Source organism: Trachemys scripta, chromosome 4, assembly GCF_013100865.1.
Source record: "Trachemys scripta elegans isolate TJP31775 chromosome 4, CAS_Tse_1.0, whole genome shotgun sequence".
In the NCBI taxonomy this organism is placed as follows: Eukaryota; Metazoa; Chordata; order Testudines; family Emydidae; genus Trachemys; species Trachemys scripta.
In genome coordinates, this window is record NC_048301.1 from 41,388,606 (window position 1) to 41,414,265 (window position 25,660).

At 44.8% G+C, this 25,660-nt stretch overlaps 1 protein-coding gene and 2 long non-coding RNA genes across 6 annotated transcripts in view; 2 read left to right on the forward strand and 1 right to left on the reverse strand.

The window, feature by feature from the left end:
• On the forward strand, nt 1-9,841 carry LOC117876366. 2 transcript variants are annotated; one of them, XR_004645475.1, is made up of 5 exons: nt 1-151; nt 5,436-5,538; nt 8,603-8,656; nt 9,107-9,226; nt 9,700-9,841. It is a non-coding gene; the product is annotated as an uncharacterized LOC117876366 (long non-coding RNA). The 2 variants fall into 2 exon arrangements; XR_004645474.1 differs by lacking the exon at nt 8,603-8,656.
• ESRRB (estrogen related receptor beta) overlaps nt 1-25,660 on the reverse strand; it is a 162,546-nt gene that overhangs the window by 40,001 nt on the left and 96,885 nt on the right. For both annotated transcript variants that reach the window (XM_034768471.1, XM_034768469.1), the window contains exons 2-3: nt 9,784-10,193; nt 365-481 (exon numbers count right to left, since the gene is read on the reverse strand). In XM_034768471.1, the coding sequence (XP_034624362.1) occupies nt 365-481; nt 9,784-10,193 (527 nt within the window). The remainder of the gene's footprint in view (nt 1-364; nt 482-9,783; nt 10,194-25,660) is intronic.
• The window catches only part of LOC117876367, a 19,175-nt gene continuing 3,560 nt past the window's right edge, over nt 10,046-25,660 (forward strand). Inside the window, exons 1-3 of one of the 2 annotated variants that reach the window (XR_004645476.1) lie at nt 10,046-10,154; nt 11,448-11,630; nt 13,078-13,187. This is a non-coding gene — a long non-coding RNA (uncharacterized LOC117876367). Of the gene's footprint in view, nt 10,155-10,180; nt 10,376-11,447; nt 11,631-13,077; nt 13,188-25,660 lie in introns of those variants that run through there. The other variant, XR_004645477.1, reaches the window with a different exon arrangement.

The following is a 25,660-nucleotide window of genomic DNA, read 5'->3' on the forward strand; positions in this document are numbered from 1 at the left end:
CAGGCCAACTGCTGACACTCCCCCATGAACTCTGCCTGCGCCTCTCACTCCAGTGGAGTACCAGACTCAACGGGAGAGCGCTCGGCGGTCCATTTATCGCATCTTCACTAGACACGATGTATCGACCCCCGCTGGATCGATCGCTCCTGAGGTAAGCGTAGACATGCCCTGAAACAAGCCCTCAAAGAGCCACATCTTCCCACTTAGCAGAAACAGATCGTTGTCCTTCCTGAGTTCTTTGTAATGGCTGCACCTTGGGAAAGCCAGGGAGGCCCCCGTGCAGTCAGTCTGGAGGCTGCTACAAGGCCTGGCCCAGGTTCAGAGGCAGTGAGAGGTCCCGAGACCCCGGTACCCGTTCTCTTACCTTCTTTCAGCATCCCCACTTTGAGGCATTTCATGAAGCGACAGGCCTGACAGGACTTGCGCCTCCGTTTCGTGATCTCACACTCATTGGTGGCTGGGCAGCTGTATTCAATGTTCCCTGCAATCAAACGCAGAGAAGGTCACTCAAGAGGCCTTGTTCCCTCTAACAGCAGGATTCACTATCATGGCCAGATTACAATGCCTCCTGCCTGCACTGGATAATACCCATTATGCCCCCTGCACCACCCACATGCGTGCTGTCCATTCATTCATTCATTCATTCATTCACTCACTCACACACTAGGGGACTGTGACTGGTTGATGACGACTCCATCTGTGAAAATGTTTGGGGTAACCACACAGGCTGGGCTCCTTTGTTAGAAAAGCAAAATGAAAACATTAAATAAAAAGCCATACTTGGAGGTGGAATTAGAGTAGAAGCCCAGCTGGGGGGTGCTGGGCCTTCAGCCATGTAGCGTCTCTTAGATGCACTGGCTTACCAGTCTAATCAATGCACCTGGCATTATTATTGGCACATATCCCTTACTGTTATAACGTGCCCCAGAAGCCAACCCATGGGGAGTGTTCCATTTGCTGCCCTAGTCTCAGCCTTTCCTGTGATCATAGAATCATAGAATATCAGGGTTGGAAGGGACCGCAGGAGGTCACCTAGTCCAACCCCCTGCTCATTGTGATTATTGTGTTTCCTTCAGGGCTTTGGGACTCTTGCTGATCTTTCCCACCTTTTGTTTCTGGGGAGCAGGGAGCTGGAGAAGGGACTTTTTTCTTCACTGTCTCACACACTCTGACTCTAAGGGCTTATGATCTGGCACATTACAATGGGATAGCAGGGGCAGGGAAGTGCTCGGTCTGGAGTAGGACATTCCTGTGGAATACCCCGGGTTTGGTTAAGGGAAGGATAATGCAAACCTTTCTGGTTTCACTTGATGTGCCACTGATGTCTTCTGATCTTGTCTTTGAATTTATTTGGAGTTCAAATGAACCCCAAACACAAAGTCAAATTCATCCAAAAATACTGATTTTTTTCCTGGTTTTGGTCAAAATCACAAGGAGAAACATTTCCCATGTTTTCCCCTGGAAACTATAAACTGAATGCATATCTCCTGAAACTTGGACACTGGACTTGGCAAAAGGTGCATGGCCCTCAGCAAACCTGGCCAAAGACTCTGGTTTCTTAATGAAAACAGAACCTGGTTTTGTTATAAACAGGGACCTCTCCTGAGGACTCTGCTCCAAAGAGGGATGGAGACTTCCTACTGCATTTAAGGGATAGTGACCCCATCTGTTCCTACCTCTAGCCCCTGAGCTCAGCACACAGAGCCCCCGTGTTTCCAGGTGCACCTCTCACGGTCCTCTTTTAGGTCACCTCCCCCTCCAGCTGCCAGGGGTCTGGTTCACCACTTGCAAGACCCAGGGGCAAAGAAAGCATCCCAAATTTATTTCTGGCCACATAGCACACTATCATGAAGCAAGAACACAATCTCAGATGCGGGTACAATGACCTGACATGAGGATGTAAGTGTCGTAATGCCAGGTCACAGCATTGCAGAACAATTTTTTTAACCCTACTGTTAAAGACAGTAACAAACGGGGCTGTCTCACCTCCTGCCAACCATTCTTCAGAAGATACTTCTGGTCAGCATTGTTTAGTATAAGGGGTGAAGAGAAGGGGTTGGAAATCTAAGCAATCTTGATAGTGATACATCAACAACAATAATGTATTTAAGGAAGGCAGGCAGCTTTGCGTCAGGACTCTCAGATTCTATACTCAGTTTTGTGGGGGGAGTTTGTTCTGGTGGGCTAGAGTGGAAATTGAGATTTAGGACTCCTGGGTTCCATTGGTAGCCCTGGGAAGGAGTACTCATTTAGTGTTAGAGCAGAGGAAAGAGGGAGTCAGGACTCCTGGATTCTATAACCACATCAGGGAGGGAGAGTTTGATTTAGTGGGGTTGGAGCAGAAGTCTGGGAGTTAGGACTCCTGGGTTCTGTTTCTGGTTTTGCAGTGGACTTGTGTAGTAGTGGGGATGCTCTAATACCCACCTATTGTATGGGTCTGGGGTGAGGGGTGAAGTTTAGTTAAACCAACCCCATGTAAAGCCCATTGAAAATCTGAGTTGAAGAGGGCTAAAAATGGGCACGGAAGGGAAATTCAAACTGAAGGATTCACCAGCTGTTTATCTCACAATGTTATGTGGGAGAATTTCAGCCCCACACTGGTGACATGGGGCCAGGAACACTGTAAGCCCCAAAGGTACAAAGACTTGATGTCTGCATGCAGTATGTAGAGCTTTCACCTTCAGATTCTTGTCTTGTAAGCCCTGCACCCTGACAGTGATCTCCAGCATCACTGTTAAATTCTCAGCCATCGCCCGTCTGCGTGTTTGCGGCACTGCCATCACACAGTTGGATCCGAGACACAGACGCTGTGCGGAAATGGAGAGAGCTGCACAAGCCACTTCCATTCAGTCTATACCTCAGCATTGTACAGCACCTGAATTTCAATAGCCAGCTAAGTATCAAATCTCTGAAAGCTGGAAATTGAGATTCAGGCTTGGTCCCAAGGTAATAAATGAACTCCCACTTCTTTTCCTGTACATCCAGTAAGCCACAGACCGGAGAGTGCAGAGTCCCTGCCCTCAGGGCTGCACAGCCGCTGTGTCCCATGTGTGAGGAGATGGAGCAGTAACACCCCAAAGGAGAAGAACGTGGCAGATTCATTCTTTCAGGGGGTTTCCTGTCTTCCTGTTTCCAAGCCTCTCTTTCACAAGCAAAACCCCAGCCCTCCCAAATGAGGCCCCACCTCCTGCTAAAAGGCCCACAGGACCATAGTGTTATGGGATTTCAGCAGTCACCTCATGAGGCAGCAACACTGCACTATGCTGCTATGAAGTTTGTGAGTCCTTACATCAAAACTTTGCATCAGTGGATGGCCAGGGCTCATCACATTGCAGCTCAAGGTCATCACAGATAGATTAAGGCAAAGGTTAAGGTTAAGGGAAAGATTCCACCGCTTCACATCACCCCCAATTTGAGGAGCCAATTGTCATATAAGAAACTGGGATTGTCCCATGAAGATACCCCGAGAAAGCTCTGACACTGTCAGAGGGAGTACTACTAGTTTGTAAATGTACAGTCTGTATGCAAGAGCCAGTGGCTCCCTACAGTCAGTACAACAGCCACCGCAGGGCAAAAGGAGGGTGCTCATCTCTCAGACCGACCCTTAAGGATGGGAATGCAGTAGTCCCTTGCATAGCGGATCCTTCATTTCCTGGCTTCTCTTTTAATTCTATCCATGCTTCTGTGCCCCTTTCTTCCCTGCCGCACACCTTGCATCATAATTTACACCATTGCAAAGTATTAAGCCAGGACAGCATTTTATATCCACTTTGCACAGGTGCAAGCATGCAAGCCCCTGGAGAATCAGACTCAATATGTCTCTTTCATGCCAGTTCACCCCAGTGTAAAACTCCATTTACTTCTGTGGAATTACACCAGATGTCACTTGGCCCAAATGTGTTCTCTGCTGTAAACAGGACAAAGTGCAGGGAAGATACCTTTGCCTAAAATGGCTCTTCATTTTGGGGGGAAGCGAGGAGGACACCACAGAGGAGAGAAAGACACAGTCAGCGTTAGCCAAGCAAAACTCATCCAAGAAAAGCTACTGTCTTCAAAACTTTAGCAAAGTTCTTGGACTTTTTTTTTTTCCTCTCAATTTCTTTTATGGGTCCTGCGGCTGGCTGCCAGCACAACTGAGCTGCTCACGCTGGCTTGTAATTTCTGTAAGTGCCCTGTGATAAAGTGATGAGATTAACTCATCGGAATTCCGGCAGCCTCCCGCTGGCTTGCGGTCACGCTGCCAGCTCAGTCACCACAGACTGGGTGCTCTGGGGAAGAAAGACTAAAAGAACTTGATTCTCTGCGACAGCCAGCGGAGGAGGCTGTGCGTGTCAATGAGCAGCTGCAGGGGTGCGTGTTTGTTCCTGCATGTGAGTCTGTATCTGCATGTGTTTGAATTTGTGGTGACTGTGTGCGCCCCGTGTGTGTTTAATATTATATGAGCCAGAAGGGAAGAGTAGAAGATGGGTTAACCTAAGCTCCCAAGAAACTGTGTTCTGAAGAGTCTCTCATTACAGGGGCTTTCCTCACTTTAGAACAGTATTTACCTCTGATCCAAACAGATCTGCATGTTATTTACATCAGAAATTACTTATGAAACTAAAAGGCAGGAGAGGCAGTGTTGTTTAGTGATTAGAGCAGGACTCTTTGGTTCAGTTCTGGCTCTGCCATAGACTCGCTAGGGTGGCATGATGCCACTCCTTGGTCCCCTAGAGCATGGGAAGTGGGAAGCAGGATTTCCCATCAGGATTGGTCTCACGTCCATTTCGGATCACAATGCTTGTTCTTCCTTTATTCCGTTTCTCATAACATTAGAGAAGTTTCCTCTCATTTTCTTTCTTTAATCAGAAATAGCTTCAAAATGGCCTAAATATAAGAGATTACTTTAGCAGACAAATTATTTTGTTCAATCGAAGGGCAACACTTCATATGCAGAATACTGCATCTACACTTTAGCAGCTCTTTATGATCAGGACTGCACAAAGCCATACAGGCTACACTCCCAGATTTCCCAAAATTTGGACAGTTCGGTGGGAAGAAAACTGGACTATTCAACAAGTAACCAAGTCAGATGACACTGTCATTCCAGTTTCCATCAGTGTTTTACTTAGTTACTTTTTATCTCGGGTTCCAGTTTGGTTCCTGAACTTGTTCACTTGGATCACAGAATCATAGAATACCAGGGTTGGAAGGGACCTCAGGAGGTCATCTAGTCCAACCTCCTGCTCAAAGCAGGACCAATCAAGGTTGTCCACCACAAAAAGAACCTGGAAATGATACAGCAGCACCCTGTACCAGTAAAGCTCTCATTCAGCAGTGCTCTCTTTCCCAGTAACTCACGCAGATTTACATTAACGCTGATACTATGTGTAAGTAACAGTTTGCAGAGTTGATTCCATGCTAACCCACTGCTTTTACACATGCATCATTTACAGATACATTCCTTGTTTGGATTGAAACTTTATATTCTGCTCCCAGCCCAAGTGCAAATATTTTGTGAAAATATGAGGGAAATCCCTTCAGCCATATTCAAGTGAGGTGAGTGTTTGTGTGTCTGAGGGGAACATACGCTGTGACTATGATTTTCAAAAATAGGTGCCTGAAATTAGGCTCCAAAATTCATATTTCTGTGACCTCTTTTTCAAAACTGGTGAGCACTTTACAGTTCCCAGCTGCCATTTATTTAGGTGTCTAAATATGGATTCAGGAGCCCAACGTTAGAGCCTATTTTTGAAATTTTTGGCAAGCACCAAAGTGTGCGTGGGTGTAACCTTTGGGACAATGAGATTTTGAGAAAGCAGATTCTGTGCAATAGCACTTTGGTTAACCAAGAATTTCATTTAACCAGGATGAAAAAGTCAACATTTTTGCAGAATGGAAATTCTGAAAAATTCCAGTTGTGAAATATCAAAACAAAATGTTTCAACATTCGCAAAATCAAAATGTTTCATTTCAGTTTATTGAACTTACCCAAAAGACTTTGAATCTGATCAATAATAAATTGCATATTCTAACACTGGCACACTGCGTCATGCAAGCTGTAGCCTGGGAGCCTAATACCCCCATTCTCCCCTTATGTGCCAGGTTATGTGGCTGGACTACATCTCCCACAGTGCACCCACAGTCATGTTACTCCCATGATGCACCGCACTCAGCCAGAGGGAAATCTGCATTGCATTACCGGACATGTAGAGCCCAACTCACATGAGAGGATGGGGGCCTGAACTACAACTCCTATATGGCAATATACTGATTGGGAAGTTCAGTTTAATATTTTGTTACCTCAAATGAAAGATCTCATTTAGATTTTACCCAGTGGAAAATAAAATCAAAAATTTCCAGAAAAAACAAAATTTTCCCACCATTTTGTTTTCAGTGGAAAGTGCATTTTCTGTTGGAAAAATCATTAGCTGGAAAATTCCTGACCAGCTCTCATGATCGCCACATAGCAACCAGTTTGTCCCTCCTATTCCTCCCGAGCCTGAAAGAAATGGACTTTGCAATGTGTTTAGGAGAAGGAAGCAAGCGCCAAAGCTGATGGGCTTTCACAGAAAACATTCTACCAGTCCTTTAAATCAAAGGATCTTCAGCTTGGGCATCTTGTTTGATCACAGCTATGGCAGTATCATATAGGGAGAGAAGATATGACAAGTAATCCAGTCCCAAACCATTTAGGGGTCTGCAGCTTTCAACTCCACTATGAAATCAACAGGGAGTCAGTGCAGGTAGGGAGCATCAGTGACATGTGCTCTCAGCATGAGGCTCCGCTTTGCAATCAGAGGCCACATTCTGCACTTGGTCTCACTGTTCACAGAAATCAGGATGTAGCACCATGCAGAGAACAAACAGCACAGTAGCATGTTGCTACTTTAGCTCCCCATGTAAAGTGTGTAAAGCAGACAGGTTAGAAATGCTTGTAATGAAGTCATTGATTTTGCAGATTGGGAAACTAAATCACAGAGAGGTGAAGTGATTTGTCCAAGGCCATAAGGGTGTCAGTGTCAGAACTGAGTACAGAATCTACCTGCAGTATCTGTCTACCTAGAGTCTTATACCATGCACATCACCGTGCTAGCCGCGTCCCCAGTCCCAATTCTGTGCTTGAACTATCAGACAGCACCTCTCTCTGACATCACAGCCACAAAAAAGATGACCTGTGCTAGCAGGCAATGTAATAGGTTAGACCAAAACACACATCACAAATACATCACATGGGTGCACACAGACACACGCGCACATGTATATTAAGAAGCCTGGGTGGTGATTTAAATTCTCTCATTTGTTATCAAATCTAGTGAATGAAATAAACCTGCAGGATGAATAAGGCTTTTGGAAGCCTGTTGGCTGTTGCTACTGATATATAGAGAGCCTCTGTCTCTTCCCTCCTACTGCCCCCTGTCACACTTGAGAGCTCATTCTCCTTTTGCTCAACATGTCCTACAGCAAAGCCTTCTTTGATCCTGCGATCTGCATATTGTCCTAGCTCCCAAGCAGGCCCCGCTTCCTATCTGATCCCCTTCTCTGCTTCTGCCCCTCATCTCCACGATGGAATAAAAGCCTCAGTCTCAACTGCATCAGACCGAGCTCTGCAGCTCAGATGAGGAAGAGCATTTTTGTGCCCTAACTACCAGGCCAGCCAATAGAGAGAGGGACGTGAAGCTGCCTGAGAAGGGCTGATGACAGGGTGAGAGAAATCCCCACTTATTCTTTCTCCCCATCTGTTACATGTTACAATTAGGGAACAGCCAACAAGGCTGCTGCACTCAGGGGGTGTCTCTATGCTGTAGGATGAAATCAGCTGACAACTTACACAGGCTGGTGGAGTCTCTGATTACTCTGTCTCCTTCCCCTTCACTTTCTCTCATTCTTTCTAAACTCTCCACAGCTGCTGGTCTTTCCCCATCTCTCCTGATCTATTTTGGCTGGTAGTTTACTAGGGTAAGGTAAAGACTGCCTTCTCTTCTGCTACAGAGATTCCCCAGTGTTGTTCCCCTAGAGAGTTAACCTTTTACTCTCTTTCCAGACAAAGATCCCCTGGTACGCCCTCCCCCCAGAGTCCCTCCTTTAGCGTTGGTTGCCCAAATGTTCAGAACTGTAATACCAAGAATGGATCAACAGAGGGACAACACTCAGCGCTGCTAGGCGAGAGTGGATGTAAAAGTTCATGTTCAACCCATGAAAAACTCTGCAATGACAAGCCACAGAAATATTGCATATGAACATCTGGGCGTTCCATAGTGGTACATGTTTTCTATATGGTGTAATGAGAGAGGACAAGCCAGGCAGAGGGAAATGGACCATGTCAGTCTGGGGCAATGGAGAGTGTTAATTTCCAGGGAATGTAACAGTAAGGAGAGATGCCTGGAATCAGGGAGATCAGAGACAGAAATAGTCTATCCACAGAGACCCATGGAGGATTGTTCCTTGCACTGCTCTGTCTAGTCCTGATTCCAGCATCCCCAGCAATGGGGTGTGATCAGGTATGAGGGAACCACTCACTGAGTACAAATAAAAAATGTGTACTTCCCACATACATATTTAAATTAATTTAATCAGAGTCAAAGGTGTCTTTGGGGTTAATTCAATACACTTTCCATTGCAGGGTGAATGATGCTGTCCATCTTTTCAACTGGAGAGAGGGGGGAATGTATGCACAGTATGTCTATGCATGTGTGCTTATACTAGTGCATGTGTATGAATGGACCTGCAAGTATCTGTGTTTATGGCAGCCTGCCTGTAAGTGTGTGTTTATTTGTCTATATTTGCATGGTACATCTGTGTACCTGTATACACATGTGCCATTGTTGGTATGCACCACTGGTCTTGCAGGTATGTACAATTCTTCTGCGTACCTTTGTGTGTGTGTGCATGGTATGTAATAGGTTTACATATGTGTGCACATGCAGGTATATCTGGCCATATGTTTGTGTCTGTGTCCATGCATGCACACATTTGGGGATTGTGGTGCATGCGTTGCTGTTTACGCTGAAATGTCGAGGCTGAAATTTTCAAAACCACTTAAGGAATTTGCAACTGACTGAGACTAAACAGAAATCGGGGTGTCCAACCCCCCGAGGCGTCTGAAAATCTCCATCTAAATCTTTAGAACCATGTGCTGTGCTGCTGAGAAGGGAAGGGCATCAGCGTGTCTCCATATCTGCGTGCACTATACAGCATCTCCATGAGGCTTACAGTGCTTCAGAACGGATGCAAACAGGATTGACAGGTTTGTGTGAAAATGTCTTTTCCTGGAGCACTGTTTTCCCTGCAAGGTGTATGTCATTACTAACAAGGCCCCAGCCCTATCCTGATGCCTTCAGCAGGCAGGGATTCTGCTCTCCAGATGAGCCTGTGCCAAACAAATACCCTCCCAGAGTAAACCCTATCCCCCCTGCCAGCTACAAATCAGTGGGTAACTCCAGGAGCGGGGAGGGGTGCTGTCTCTTCACTGCAAAACTGGAGAACTCCCTGGAATTACATTTCCTGCAGCAACAGTTTGAAAACAGCTTTGCCACATGTGATGATGCTGTTGTCAGCTGGGAACCTAGCAAAGCTTCCCAGACTCACAAAGTATAAGGGCTTTGGTTCACATCCAGGGGTGGGAGTGGGGGAGGAGTGGAGGAGGCTTGGCAGAGCTGTGCTGGGGAGCACAGGATAGATTATATGTGTTTTTGTTGTTTTTCCTTCTCTCCTTTAAAGTGCCATAGGAGTACAAGAGCTTCTGCAACCACAGGAACCCAGCCCCCCATGGATGTGTGAGCTCCCTCTCCCACCACACTGTACCTTGAATTGTTCTTTTGAAGAAGGCTTTGCATGCCTCGCAGGAGGCCACGCCATAGTGGTAGCCAGACGCAATGTCCCCGCACACCAGGCACAGCCTCTTGGGGATGGCATTGAGCATGTACTCGCACTTGGTGGGCGAGTCCTCCATGATAGCGCTGGCACAGTCGTCGTAGCGCTTACGGCAGGATCCGCCACCAATCCCTGCACCGTTGAACATGGGTGGCGAGTCCAGGCCGTTCGGGTGGCCACCCATGGCAATGCCGTAGCCACCACTAGCGTCAGAGGAGCCGCTGGGACTATGATGGCTGATGGCATCAATGCCAGAAGATGGGCTGGACGGCTCAGTCTTAATGAAGGATCCGCAGCTAGAGGTGAGATGCCGCTCCTCTGTGGACATTCTGCCAAGCAGCCTGTAGGAAGAGAGCACAGAAACTTATCAGTCCACAGAAATATCAGACAGGGTGCAGTCACCACAAAGTCCATCCCATTCCCACCTTTGGTCCAGTTCAACCCACTCCCTTTGACTTCCTAAAGGACGTCAGTCCAATTTGTTAAGAGCTGCCACCCTACTCTCCACCAACCTGAGCAATGGGTAAGTATCATGGTAATTTTTGTAGGTCACCTTTTCAGACAGTCCCAAATTTCAGTGAACAATCTGTTGAAGCGGCTATGTTGTTAGCAGTGCCAGCTGGTCATAATCTATCCAGAGCAGGAGTTCACTACCATGGAGGACAGGTGAAGATCATGAACTGAGCAGGTCTTTAGTGGTGTCAGGCGAGGTGCAGGATCCCTCAATCAGGGATTCCCGGCCACTGCTCCAGACAAACAGAGTTTACTAGCAGATTCCATACTAGGACATGAACAAGAGAGGACTCCTTCTGTTTGTAAATTCCCTTGCACTAAAGTAAAATCGGTTATTATGCCCACTGTTTTCTTTTTCACCTTTTTCTTTTTTTCTTAAACACTTGGGAATCCTCTCTAGAAGAGAGGCTTCAGAAGCCGACAGAACAGTTTGTAAAAGCCTCCTCCAACTTCCTCATCTCTCCTCAGTTTAATGACAGGGACTTTTTGCTGAGAGAAAGCTGCACAGGAATTGCCATACAAGATGAGACTAGTGCTCCATCTAGTCCAGGGTCCTGTCTCTTACAGGGGCCAGTACCAGATGCATCAGAGGAGAGTGTGAGAAACCCTGAAGTGGGCATTTCTGGACTAATCTGTCCATTGCCAAAGTTTAGCCCAAACTGTCATCAGTTAGGGATTGCCTTATTCCTTGAAGCAGAAAGGTTTATATTCCTTCCCAACTGTTAAGGGTTTTTTAGAAACAAACAAACAAAACAACCTCATCTATAGTAACTATCGATATTTTCGTTAGCAATACACACATCTGATCTTTTTTTGAATCTCACTAAACTGTTGGCCTCAATGATGTCTTGTGGCAGTGAGTTCCACAGGTTAATTGTGCACTTTGTGAAAAATTATTTCCTTGTATCAGTATTAAATTTGCTGCCTTTCAATTTCACTAAAAGACCCTTTATTCTTGTGTTATGAGAGGGTGAAGAGGAGTGCCCGATCTACCTTCTTTATGTCATTCATTACTTGGTGTACCTTTGTCATTTCCCCACTAATTCATCTCCTCACTATCTTTTCAATCTTTCTTCATACAGAAGTCTTTCCAGGCCTTTCAAAGGTCTCATTAGCCATCTCTGAACCTCCTCCATTTCTGCTATATTTGTTTTTCGAGAGGGTGACCAGAACTGAATTCAATGATCCAGATTCTCAGCTGATGTAAATCAGCATAACTACATTGAAATTAATTCTCCAGCTGAAGGTGTAGCCCAGCATTCTAGGTAAGGATGAATCTAAAATTCATTTACAGACATTATAATATTTTCAGTGTTATTTTTCATCCCATTTATTATACCTTCTACCATTGTTTAGGTTTTTTTAAACATACTGAGCAGAGACTTTCATTGAGTTAATGGAGATATCCTATCTTCTAGAACTGGAAGGGACCTTGAAAGGTCATCAAGTCCAGCCCCCTGCCTTCACTAGCAGGACCAAGTACTGATTTTGCCCCAGATCCCCAGGTGGCCCCCTCAAGGATTGAACTCACAACCCTGGGTTTAGCAGGCCAATGCTCAAACCACTGAGCTATCCCTCCCCCCCCCCCCGTCCACAATGATGCTTAAGTCTTTTTTCTGAGTTATTACAGTTAATTTAGAACCCATTGTTGGGATTCCCTCTGAGACCTTTTCCACTCAACTTATCCAGAACACCTCGTCCAGTTCTGGCAGAACACTTCATTCAGTTCTCTGAGACCCAAAAACTCAGTTCAAGTCCCCTCATCACTTAGGCTTGTACCCTATGCTCACACTGGCCAGGGCCAGACACAGGGGTTTAGAAACAGAGTGATACAACAATTCCAAATCATGTCACACACTACACAATTTATATATATTTTTCCTAGCTACTAACATCCATATTTCTTCATCTGATTGGTTTGGCCATCACGCAAATCGTGTAAGGACCAATTACTTTATGTCCTTCACCTTATTTACCTTTCAAGCTGATCAGTTCAGGGTGTTCCCACTTATTTCAAATAGCCCAAAAATGCCATCTCCGGCACATAGCCTGTCACTCCCTTGTTTACAGTTTAACCTTACACTCAAAATCAAGCTATGTGCAAGTTTACTCATGCCCAGCAAGATCTATGCCTACATCCATCAACGTGTATGAAAAATTGAATGATTCCTTCCAACGTACATCATCCTACATTTGTCAATAATTAATTTCATGTGCCATTGTGCTACCCATTTACCCAGCTTTGTTAGGACCCTCTGGAGTTCATCACAGTCTTCTCTGATCTTGAATAATCTAAATAACTAACTTTGTGTTATCTGCAAATTTTGCCAACTCACTGCTCTCCACATTTAACAACCCAAGTATGAACCTTCGGGCACCCCACTGTTAACCTTCCTTTGCCATGTTGAAAATTAATCAGTTATTCCTACCCTTTGTTTTCTGCCTCTTAGATACTTTTTAATCCATACTAGTACTTAACGTCTCACCCCAGGACTACTGAGTTTCCCCTCTTGTGAAGGAATTTGTCAAATACTTTTTGAAAATCCAAATAAATGATAGCAATTGGTTGTCCTGTATGCACTAATTTGTTGACATGCCCAAAGAATTCTAATTGATCGGTGACGCATGATTTTCCTTCGTGGAAGCTCTACTGATTTTTGGTTGCCATGCCCTAATCATCTAGGTATTTTATCATTCTGTTTTTAATTTCAGTCCATGTACCTGGTAAATGTACCACCATCGTGCCGTCAGAAGGGCAAACCCATCAGAGACGACAGGACAGAGCTTCTCTCATGTACCAAAATTAGAGTATGCATGAGTAGGTGAGCACTTATTCCAATGTGTATGTGCTGCTACACACTAGAGATGCCGCAGCTTTATGATCCTGTATCCTCATAACCTCATTCTAACCAAGTCTCTCCTAATTCCCCCCCCCTCTACTCTCTGTTTAGCCCAGTATGTTTGATCTTGTACCTCCCCACAACTAGATCTGCCAACAACTCTGTTACCTATTGAGACTTCTGGCCTCAAGAGTGTGGGCAGGCATCTCCCATCCCTGGCCTGATGGGCTCCTCTGTGCCAGGGTTATTAAAGAGGAGCCCAACTATTGGTCCCACTCAGAGATGAGATCTGAAAAGTTAAGGACAACCCAAGTTTCGCCCAGCAGAGGGCTACAATGGACTAAGGTCCACCAACAGTTTGCAAACATGTAGCTGACTGCAGCTGCATTCATCTTTAGTAGAGAGGGGCAGCTACAGCAACCACAGATCTCAGCATGCAAAGCTGCCTGTCTGTTTTGGTCAAAATACAGCTTTTCACATTGAGACCCACCTCTAGCCTCCATGGCCACATCTCTATATTAAAGACGAAAGCTGTGGTCACACTACTGAAAGCTGCCGGCTTCACTCTATCTGACCACACCGAAGGCGGCATGCGACATGATTTTCAGTGGCACTCACACTGCCCAGGCCACCAGTCCGGGGGGCTCTGCATTTTAATTTAATTTTAAATGAAGCTTCTTAAACATTTTAAAAACCTTATTTACTTTACATACAACAATAGTTTGGTTATATATTATAGACTTATAGAAAGAGACCTTCTAAAAACATTAAAATATATCACTGGCACGTGAAATCTTAAATTAGAGTGAATAAATGAGGACTCGGCACACCACTTCTGAAAGGTGGGTTAGGGTCACAACGGAAGGCAGAGACACCAAAAAACAATGTTGATTGCCTTTTATTGCCCAAAGGAGCTCATAGGTGAGAACAAGCTGTGTCACAACACCGGATGGAGGGACTCATGCTGTGCATATAGGCAAGGCCCCCACACTATGTTGGGGATTACGAAAAAGATCAGACTGGGATGTGAGCCACATTCCCAAATTCAAACAGGTGAATTAGAATCCCAGCCTCTTTCTTTTAAGAAGACTGTAATTCACATGCTCAAGGGGAAGGGGAGACAAAGGAAGGCAAAGTTACTGCTGGGGGAATTCTCCACCAAAAAATTTAAAATTCTGCACCAAAAAATTTAAAATTCTGTGCACAATATTTTAAAAGTCTGCAAAATTCTGCATATTTTATTTGTTAAAATAACACAGTATAATCACTCTGGTTTCAATTATTTTGGTAATTTATTTAAACTACAATCCAATGGATGAAGAATGGGAGTGGGGAGCATTGGAGGAAATCCCACAAATCCCCTCTAATAGCTAGTATTGACCCTTTACTTCTAATTATTAGTCAACAAATGTATGCAGCCATATGCTCAGAGTTACATCATAGGAACTGAAGAGCAAGCGATTGACTACTGACCATCTCCAGAAAGGTCAGTAGCAAACAGTTCATGGAGCACATTTTGATAGGAAATTTTTTCAGTCCAAAAATTTAGACCAGTTCTAATCACTAAAGCACCATAAGTATTTATGAGGCCACACTGTCCTTTACAATAAGGCTCCTTTAGACCACTCTGGCAATGTAAAGAAGCCTTAAAATTTTTACACCAGTTTTATACTCCTGGGGAATTCACTAAGAATAATGGGAATAATTCACTAACCAGGAAAGCTGCTACATTCTGCTCTGCCTGAGAGGGACATGCCTACCTCCCCAGAAACACCCCAAAGCTCTGCCCCTCCACGCCGAGTATGCCGCAATAGCGAGCGAGAGTGACAGAGTATTTCTGTCTCTGAAACGCATGACTGCCCAGACCTCCCGTCCTGGTGGTGATTTGTGTCCCTACTGGCTGCTCCAGGCACCCAAACTGACCTTCCTGCACTGCAGGGAGGGATGTGTGACCGCTTTTGCAGCTTCCCTTTGCTTCTCCATCAGAAGTCGTTTTTCTGCAGGGAAGCAAAGAAATCTGTGGAGGCCATGAATTCTACGCACACGCAGTCACACAGAATTCCCCCAGGAATACAAATTGGACCCTTCAGTGACTTGGGAAAAGGATACTGAAAGCTGATAAATTAAGGGTCTGGGAGAATATTAGCCAAACACAGAAATGAAATACAACCAGGCTAGCATACTCCATGGTCAGGCACCAAACACCCCTAAAGGAAGACAGACAGCATCAAGGGCTGACAAAACAGATGGAGAATACTCAGATATTGTATCTGAGCTGGTAGCTACCCCATCCTGGGAAGAGCACATTCCACATGAATCATTTAGGAATCATACTCACCCTGCCGCAACAGACAGTCTAACGGTAACTTTCAAAAATATAAAGGAAACCCCTATTAGAAGGAATAGAGTTGCGACTGTTGGGAGAACAGTACTAGTGTGACTTCCCCCATAATAGTTCAAGAAAATCCAGATACACTCTCTCTGGATGAGATTCAGGAACATTGAGAAACATCATCTACTTTATTTCCATACTGAGTCTTCGTTTATTAAAAATGTCTTTTAAGTGAGGTTTCATCTAGGAACGCCCATGTCTGGGCCAATCGTAACCCAGCCCAGAGGTGACTCTAGTTTGCAGCCACTTCTCAAAATCATAATCCCTGATAGTCAAATGTGTATTTTAAGGACTGACAGACCTGGAGACTGAAGGCCTCTGTTTATCCCCAGCATAGGCAGGCCACAAATAGAGGCAGGGTGAGCTTCCCTACATGCTGACCCATCAATGTGCTGCCTTCTTGTGCTGGAGGAGTGTGAGGGGAACTCAGTCTCCCTGGCCCAGTTCAGTTCTCTGACTCAGTGCTGAGACCACATAGAGGCCAGATAGTGCTATCTGTGATAGTGGTTTTCGAGATATTGACACCAGTCCTCTAGGATCTAGACTGAGGCCTCCCCAATCCATTTCACGTGGGACACTGACAAGCCAATATATGGTAATAAGTAATGACTAGTGACTACTGACTAGACCAGATTTGCATCAGTGACCTGGAGTAAAAGGCTGCATGTTCCATTGAGGAACAGAACTGGCAATCAGGACTTCTTTGTTCATTACTGAGCTTTTTTTTTTTTTTTTTTTTTTTTTTTGCTCTATGGAACAATTTGTGCATCCCATCACAGTCCAGGGTTAGCACTGTTCTGCATCTCCCATGAAGCTGAGCAAAGCCTGACAAATTCTGACCTTCCACGAACACTCCTAACAAAAAATCCCCCTTTTGACCAGGAATGTTTGTTATTTTTAAGCTGACTCAAAGTGATGGCAGCAAAATGCACAAAATGAGGCAAAATTTGGGAAAGTCAACACATCTTGACAGCATTCTGAACAGCAGAAATAATTGCAAAACATTTCCACCTGTCCTGCAAGTTCACAAAGTGAACAGCAGCTATTTGCTTGACTCCGGTTACCTTATTGGGAATGTAAAAGGAGAGAGACTTGATCCAATTCTCCTCCGAGCTGGCACAGGAAGCTCCGTTACTATTTCTGTGCCCATGTAACAAGCTTAGAGGTTCTAAACGTTTCGTTCTTTTCACCTTTCCTAATCATAGGTCATTTCCTCTAATCCCGTTAGCATCTTTGTTGCCCTTCTCTGGATTCTCTCCAATTTGCCTGTCTTTCCTGTAGCGAGGTGTCCAGACTTGCGTGCAGAACTTCAAGTGCAATCATGCCAGGGCTTTGTGGAGAGGGACTATCTCTTCCCTGGCCGTGCAGTACAGCATTGGCTTTTCTAGCCGTTGGCTCACATTGTAGGCTGCTATCACTTGGTAACCACTAACCCAGTAGTTCTCAACCAGGGGTCCGGAGCCCCCTAGCGGGCCTCGAGCAGGTTTCAGGGGGTCCGCCAAGCAGGGCCAGCATTAGACTCGCTGGGGCCCAGGGCAAAAAGCCATATGGGGCTGAAGCCCAGGTCCCTGAGCCCCGCCACCCGGGGCTGAAGCTGATGCCTGAGTAATGTAGTTCATGGGGGCCCCTATGGCATGGGGCCTCAGGCAATTGCCCTGCTTGCCCTAACACTGGCCCTGGCTTTTATATGCAGAACAGCAGTTATTGTGGCACAGATTGAACGTGGAGTTTTTATAGCATGTTGGGTGGGGGGCTCAGAAAGAAAAAGGTTGAGAACCTCTGCACTAACCCACCCTGGTCTTTTTGAACATAACAGCTTTAGCCACCTTGCTCCCATTAGCACAGGGGATTCTCCCTGCTGCAAGGGCATCCTCTGTCATTTTCAGCCTCATGTTTCTAATTTCTATCCATTTTACCCAAACCCCTCTAACACAGCTTCCTCACTTGCTTGGTACTTGTTTCCAGGACCTTCCAGCTTGGGGACTGTCTGTGAATATAACAACTTATGCCTTTCACATACTCTTCCGGGACCTTTTGAACATTTCAGCCCTAGCATGATCAAGAACTTCTCTCACCCCCCCTTTACAGCTTGTCAGCCAGTCTGCGATCCATTTCACAGGATTTGCATCCAAACCAATTTGATCTAATTTCCCTAATAAGATCTTGCATGGCTCCATGTCAAATGTCTGAGTAAAGTCAGACAGTCTATCCACAGTATTGCCTTTGCCCACTAATTATCTAATTGTATCAAGAACAGCTATTGTCTGTTGAACTTGTTTCATAAACCCGTTGTTGTTTATTGCTCATGATGCTGTTAGCCTCTATACCCCCAATCCTGCCCTCAGACTCGCGTGCACAAATCCCATTGACTTTGGATGGAGCTGCACAGGTTTAGATGAGGGCAGAACTGGGCTCTGGAAGCTTACAGATTCCATCTATTAATATTGGTTGCATTATCTTCCTAGGCAGTGATGTTAGGTTAATGGGAGTTAGGAGTTCTCCCAGTTCTCTTCTAGCTTTCCCCCTGCCTTTCATCCTCCCCCTCTTCCCTGAAATGGCTGGATTGCTAATGGCTCAACACACTTTTAAGAGCAATGTTAGGAGCTGGAAAGGCTGCTAGACAGACAGTGCTACAGAAGGCAAAGTATTCTCTCTATAACATTAAGGTAGTGAATACTGCCCTTTAACACACCCTTAACAGAATTTTTTAGTTCAAAAATAATACCTAAATGGCAAAAACTCAGGATATGTGCAGTTAAAGCTCCCATACCAATTTTTGACATGTTATTCATGGTGATGTCTGTAAGAAGTCACCCTTTTCCCCCACCCCCATTCCCATCCCCGCACACACAGCTGTGGAATACCAGACTTCTTCCTGCAAAAGGTCAACATTTTCTAATCTCCAGTAACACACTCTTACTTAGGCCAGTGGAGGATCAGTGGAATGAAGACACATCCCTACCCCTGGCACAAACTCTATGCCAGTGTGAGACAGCTGGCACAATAGCTGGCTTCATGTTAGAGGGGAGCTCCTGTCCACCAGAGGGATTTTCCGTTGGCTACTTTTGGCCAGAATCCAGCTACTCTCTGCTACCTGAGCAGCAGAAAGTGGCCATAGCAGAACCAAGAATCTGGTCCCAACTCTCCACCTCCTGCCAACAGTACCAAGAAGGCGGGGCTTGGAGGCTACAGGAAACAATTCTGCTCAACTTCTCCAGTGGCTGAGTCTTCACCACATGGACAAACGAACAGTGAGGAGGCAGTGGCATCTCACACCCAAGCCTAATACTAGACTCCAACTTCCTGTAAGGGAGCAGGACCTGGTTGTTGGAAGTTCTGACCTATAGGCCAGGCCTCTCACCAGGGTCTTGTTCCCAAGTCATGTATAAACTGACCCAAAGTGGTCGAGATTTCCAAGACCAAGATTTAAATCATGATTAAAAAGGACAAACACTGAACCGTTTCCCATAAGAAATTGCAGACATTTCTGGGGGTGGGAGAATTGGTGGAAGGAACATTCTCTCAGGTGTTTCTGAAGTGGGGGTGTCAGAATTGCTACCTACTTGCAGAGTTTTCTCTGTTCTTGATATTCTGGCAGTGCAAAGAGTCAAAAAGGGGCCTTTTCACTGGTTCCCACTATGGGATCTGGATTCTAAACTGTATGAAATCTTGATATTTTAATCCCTAAACTCTGCCATAAAGTTTGTAACCACTGCAAGCAATATACCAGAAGAGCATCTAACTTCCATGTGCCTATGGCTATGCTGGTGGAATTTACCACTTTTGTAAAGCCTCAAATAGGCCACCACTATAATTCTGTTCAACTCACATGAGATATCAACTTGTGACCCAGCTGAGAAGCACATTTGCAGCAGCGCAGAAATTTTAAGCTCCACCAGCAAAGGCGGCAAAACTTTTAAGCCTCATAAGCACCACCAACTAAACAGAAACTGCACTGAAGTCAGAAGCAAAGTCTGTCCAGGCATATAAATCGGAAATAAATACTTTTTCCAACCTTAATAGAAAGTAAAGAAATTCTCAGGCAAAAACGTGGCTAATATACAGTGATAAAATTCAGGGTGTTGTGGTTGCTTTTCAAAGCTATGTTAACAGAGTCTAACAGATTTATAACCAAAAAAATCCCACAACATTCGTGAAATTTGCAAATGATGCTAGTCTAGGAGGAGTTGCAAAATGCTCATGAGGACAGAGGAATAATCCAAACAGACCTAGAGAGATTTAACATGAGCAAGAAAAAACAAAATGAGAGTCAGCTTAGAAAAGTGTAGTAATTATACTTGAGAAAAAGTAGTCAGAAACCCAGATACAAGAATATAATTAATGCCAATCCACTTGGATTTATGGAAAATAGATTCTTTCGCACTAACTTGATTTTTTTTTATGAGATTACAAATTTGGTTGATAAAGGTAATAGTGATTACATAATAGACTTCTGTAAGGGGTTTGACTTGGTACAACATGACATTTTGATCAAAATTCCAGAACGATATAAAATTAATATGGTACCCATGAAATAGATTAAAAGATGGCTAACAGGTTTTCAAAACATAATTGTAAATGGGGAATCATATCAAGCAGATATGTTTCCAGTGGGACCCCACAGGGATCACTTCTTGGCTCTATGCTATTTAACATTTTTATCAATGACCTGAAGGAGAACCTAAAATCACTTCTGATTAAGTTTGCAGACACAAAAATTGGAGTGGTAAATTATGAAGAGGACCCGTCACTGATACAAAGTGATCTGGATCGCTTGGTAAGCTGGGTGCAAGCAAACAATATGCATTTTAACATGGCTAAATGGAAATGTATACTTTAAGAACAAAGTATGTAGGCCCTACTCACAGGATGGGGACTCTATCCCGGGAAGCTGAAACTCTGAAAAAGTCACTCTCAGTGCAACGCTGTGGCCAGAAGGGCTAATGCAATCCTTGAATGCATAAGCAGACGAATACTGAGTAGGAGTAGAGAGGTTATTTTACCTCTGTATTTGGCACTGTTGCGGACACCAGAACTGGACACAATATTCCAGCAGCAATCACAATTCAGGAAGGATGTTGATAAATTGGAGAGGGTTCAGAGAAGAGCCAAGAGAATGATAGTAATAGACTCAAGGAGCTCAATCTCTGTTGTTTAACAAAAAGAATGATAAGAGGTGACTTGACTATAGTCTATAAGTACCTACATGGGAAAAATATTTAATAATGGGCTTTTCAATCTAGCAGAGAAGGGCGTCATATGATCCAATGGCTGGAAGTTGAAGCTAGACAAATTCAGACTGGAAATAAGTGTACATTTTTAACCAGGACAGTAATTAACCACTGGAACAACTTATCAAGGGTCATTGTGGATTCTCCATCACTGGCAATTTTAAAATCAAGACTGGATGTTTTTCTAAAAGATCTGCTCTGGGAATTATTTTGGGGAAGTTCTATGGCCTGTGTTATACAGGAGGTCAGACTAGATTATTGTAATGGTCCGTTCTGGCCTTGGAATCTATCAGTCTATGAAGAATACGCGAGAGAGACCAAGGGGAGAGAGTTGGCAGCAGATCAGAAAAGAGTTTGCAATGTGATGTGGCTACAACAATGGCAAATGTAATTTTTGGGCTGCATATGCAAAGGGATGTTGTGAAGCAAGGGAGGTGAAAGGGAAGCTGCCATGTGTGTAGGCCTGTTTGACAGCTTATCACCTTGGACAGCTCATAATTGCCACATGCCCTCCATTCTTTCAGGTCTGTCAATAAATGACAATGTCATCTGAAGGGCAGATACTCCTGAAGTCTTCCCTGTTCCTCTGACCACTCATTATGAACCCTGCATGTTGCACTGGCAGAAGGCAGCACATCATCACCTGGGCACCACCTCCTGACAAACTTGGTGGCCCTTTTCAGTGCAAGGTCTGAATCCCAAGGATACCAGGATCTGCTCTGGACACTTTACCATTATATAGAAGAGGCTATAGCTGGCATAGGCTGGAAGGGCAGTGTGGGCTAACCTATTCTACAACTAAAGAGCATCCTGTTTGAATTCATGCATTCAGCAGGGCAAACTTCAGTTTTGTAGGGCAGCAGGGAAGAGTTTCTGGCCTGTAAGTTGGCAGGGTTTAGGGCAAAGTAAGAGATGGCATTGGAAGTTGGATCTTAACTGTGACGTTCTTGAGTTTCTAGCATGTAGGGCTTGGGGATTTTTAAACTCAAGCACTTTGCTTAGGTTGCTTTAAAGGTCAAGATAGTCTCAACCTTAATTTAGTTTATGTGTTTTTGGCCTGGACTACAGATGCTTTTCTAAGGGCTCTTTGCAGCTCCTCCCTTTGGACTGTCTGAGTTTCTATTTCTCCTGAGTCTCTTGTGCCTCTTCTCTAGAGTAGTGGAAATCCCCATGGTTTCAGGCTGCACGGGTTTGTGTTCACATGGATTTTTTTGGATATTCACTAATATCAGAGTTCTGTTTTGGGCTCAAACACAAAGAACAGCTCACAGCAGAAGGCTGCTGAATTTTCCCTGATTTGGGGAAAAAATCCTCAAGTGCTAGATGGCGTCCACCAAACCTGGACTTAGCTCCAGATTGTAACAAAGCCCAGACTTTTTGAGTTTAACCTGGAGTATTTTTCTATTGCTTCTCTCTTTGCTATTGATCTGGTTTCTTTTGTACAAATACGTTGCAACCACGTTGTCTCTGATTTGTTGTGCAGTGATGTGGTTTTTTGGGTGGTGGTTTTTTTTTTTTTGGCCTTATATTTTCCTGTAGGGAGGAAAAGTTAATGAGTCCAGAGATTGACAGAGCTGGATTGAAACTGTAAACAAGTGAGTTCGCCAGTAAACCCAACAGCTCCCCAGCCTGAGAAGTCTATCTTGAGGCAGGTCTCCAGGGGGCAGTCTCACTGGTGGCCACAAGAGAACTGGGTTATATTAGGTCTATTGATATGGGATGTTGGCTGAGACCCAGTTCCTGCAAATGGATCAAAGAAATCGATTCCTGGCATGGGGCCAGGGGGAGGCTTAAATCCACGCTTCCTTGCAAATTGGGGGATGGGGAAATAGATGTTCAAATTCAGAGTCTTGCACAAATAATAATCACTCGTCTAACGCCCAGGAAACATTTTATTCCTCTGATCCATTGTATAACTAGATCCCAGCTACACATCAGTAGCCCAGGTCTGATCATATTGACAAAAGCTGCCCCACAAGCTGTCTGGATGTCTTTAAAAAAAATAAGAGTCTTCTTGAGGTGAGGAGACTTTCTGGTTTTCCTGTTAACCTTTATTCCCCCCGCCCCCGTCCTACTCCCCATTATTTCTCTTCACCTTTAAAAGGACTCTCGTGTTTGTAAACTATAAGAAGAATTATACAGATGAATTAAGACAATTAATCTGGAGCTGTGACACATATTATCAGTTCACTCTCTTATTAACAGGTCAACTTCTGATGGTACTTTGCCCTCTTGTGCATTGCAAGCATTTCTTCCAAAGGAAATTGCTTTATTATGTGGGCTAAGGCTTTTAACGGAGAGCTACTGGTGAAATCCCAACAAAATGAAGACCAAGACAGACTTGCAAATCATTATTTATCCAAAAAGACCCCAATTTTCCCCCTAAAATCCTGTTTTTCATGTCTCCAGCCTGACTGCTTCTCACTACACTTCACCTACCACTATAATTCCTGTATCTGCAAATCTAACCACACCACCTCCACAATATTATTCATATAATGCCCAAGGCTGCAACTCAGCCCCTGATGAAATTCTCAGCCAGACCATCATCTCCTCTTGCTCTGCCTCTTGGAGTCCCCTTCTCTACAGTCTACTTATCTATGGTATTTACAAGATACTTTTCACCTTTATATCTAATGTGTCCTTCACAATGTCCTTCAGACACTATGGTAATAAGTGCTATATAAGAACCTAACAGAATAAAAAAGAACCTTTTAACTCCAGCATGTGCAGAATTCTGCCTCCACTCTCTCAGATGTGGAAAGCAAGGCAAACATGCCACCCTCCAGCACCTTCCTGAGATCCCATTCATTTTAGTATATTCTGCCCTGCTCCCTCGGCTCATTTAGCACTCCTACCTTCAGTACCACCTTTGCACCTTCAGTGAGAAGGCATCCTCCTTGGCAACTTCTTTCAGTCTGGACCAGCCTTCTTGTTCCTCCCTGCCTCATCACCAATTCTCTATCACATTTTAATCTTCCTTGATAGCATCTCCCCTTAACTTTGCCTATGCTTCATGTTGAACAATAGCAGAGGGAGGTGGGGGTTTATTTAACTCCGTGAAGTGTTTGGGTAAGGAGTTGGGAGAAAAGACACTACACAAAATGAAGTGGCCCTGAATTGATGGAGAAATCAATGACACAAAACCAGAAACAAGGGTGAAAAGGGACTAAAGAATTACCTTCTAAATATGTGTTTGCTGAAAAGTGGACTCTGGATTTATTTAGACATAGGCAGGCTGGCAGGGGTGTCTCTATGTTTTTTCCCGCCCCAAGCACGGCAGTCAGGCGGTCTTCGGTGGCACGCCTGCGGGCGGTCCGCTGGTCACATGGATTTGGCGGTGTTTCTGCAGGTGATCTGCCGGTCCTGTGCCTTTGGCGCACCTGCCGCCAAATTTCCGCCAAAGCCGCAGGACCGGCGGACCTCCCGCAGGCACGCCGCTGAAGGCTGCCTGACTGCCGCCTTCACGGCGACTGGCACGCCACCCCCTGCAGCTTGCCGCCCCAGGCACACGCTTGCTGCCATGGTGCCTGGAGCTGCCCCTGCAGCTGGAAACCCAACACTCCTGTTCTTCAATTTCACTGTGCTTGGGAATGCTCTGACTTTGGTTTGTTGCTCAATTTCTTTTTCTGTCCTTTCTTAGTTTCCCTCCATTACACCCCCCCCAAAATCCAGAGCAGGAGCAAGATATCACCTCTCTATCTTCCTTTCCCACCCACCTGAGGAATTGAACCAGCCAGGAGCAGTCTCTCATCATTATAAAGATTAGTCAAAACCAGCCTGATCTGGACAACTGATTGAAATCTCATTCTACACAAATTATGGCACGGAAAATAACGATGGGCAATTAGTGCTTTTCAATAAGGCCTTTTTCTCTCTGACTTTCCTGGAAGCAGTCATAAGATGGAGAGAGCACAAAAGTAGGATGAGGGTGTGAACATGGGCATAGGAGCTGGCCTACTCTGGCTTCCACAGAACCCCTGGGCTATTGCTGAATGGTATAGGAATTAGGAACGAAATAGCAGGAGTGCTATAGACGTGTCATAGCACGTCTATGGTGGGGGGAGGAGGGGAGGAATGCTGCAAATCAGGATTGAAGTATAGCTGTAGGGCTGTGGGGTGAGTCTAGGTCTAGAAAAGAAGTGGAGGGTGGAGGTGGCACTACAGATAAGGACTGAGATCCATTGGCAGAGTTGTGTGAAGTACACTTGCATGGCACGTACCTGTTCTGTGTCTGGCTTTCGCCCTTTCAGCCTCTCAATCTCACAAGCAATACTGAAAGTTAGAGAGAGGTTAGCTAAACCTAACCCAATCTGTTTGCTGGTGTCCCTAAAACACCCAATGTATCTATGTATACCAGAGGCCACTGTTAATGTACAGCACTGTTTTCAGCCACAAATTTAAGATATCCCAAGGTTTCCAATGAAATTTTGTTCACCTTTAAAGACCCACCTTTGGTAGCTATTTAGCAGTTCCCTTAAGACACATGTCATTGCTATAACAAGTAGCCATTTACACTGGACCCAAATTCCAGTTTGGGTTTTGATATTTTAAATTTAATTTTAAATCCACCTCATTCATCTGCCTTCCAGACCATCTGTCTATCCACTCCTCCCTCGTACTGACATAGAAGCTTCCATCGCACTCAAGCCCAGTCCAAATTCAGCCACAGCATGCAATGCACTCTTGCCTGACTGATCGAAGAGATGAGAAGGAGCCATAGGTCATGATAAACTGTTGTTCTATTAGATAATTCCATAATCTGGAATTTTATGGTGCATACATTCATTCTCTCCTCTGTACACTCATAAATACTGCAAGTGCTTCCAACT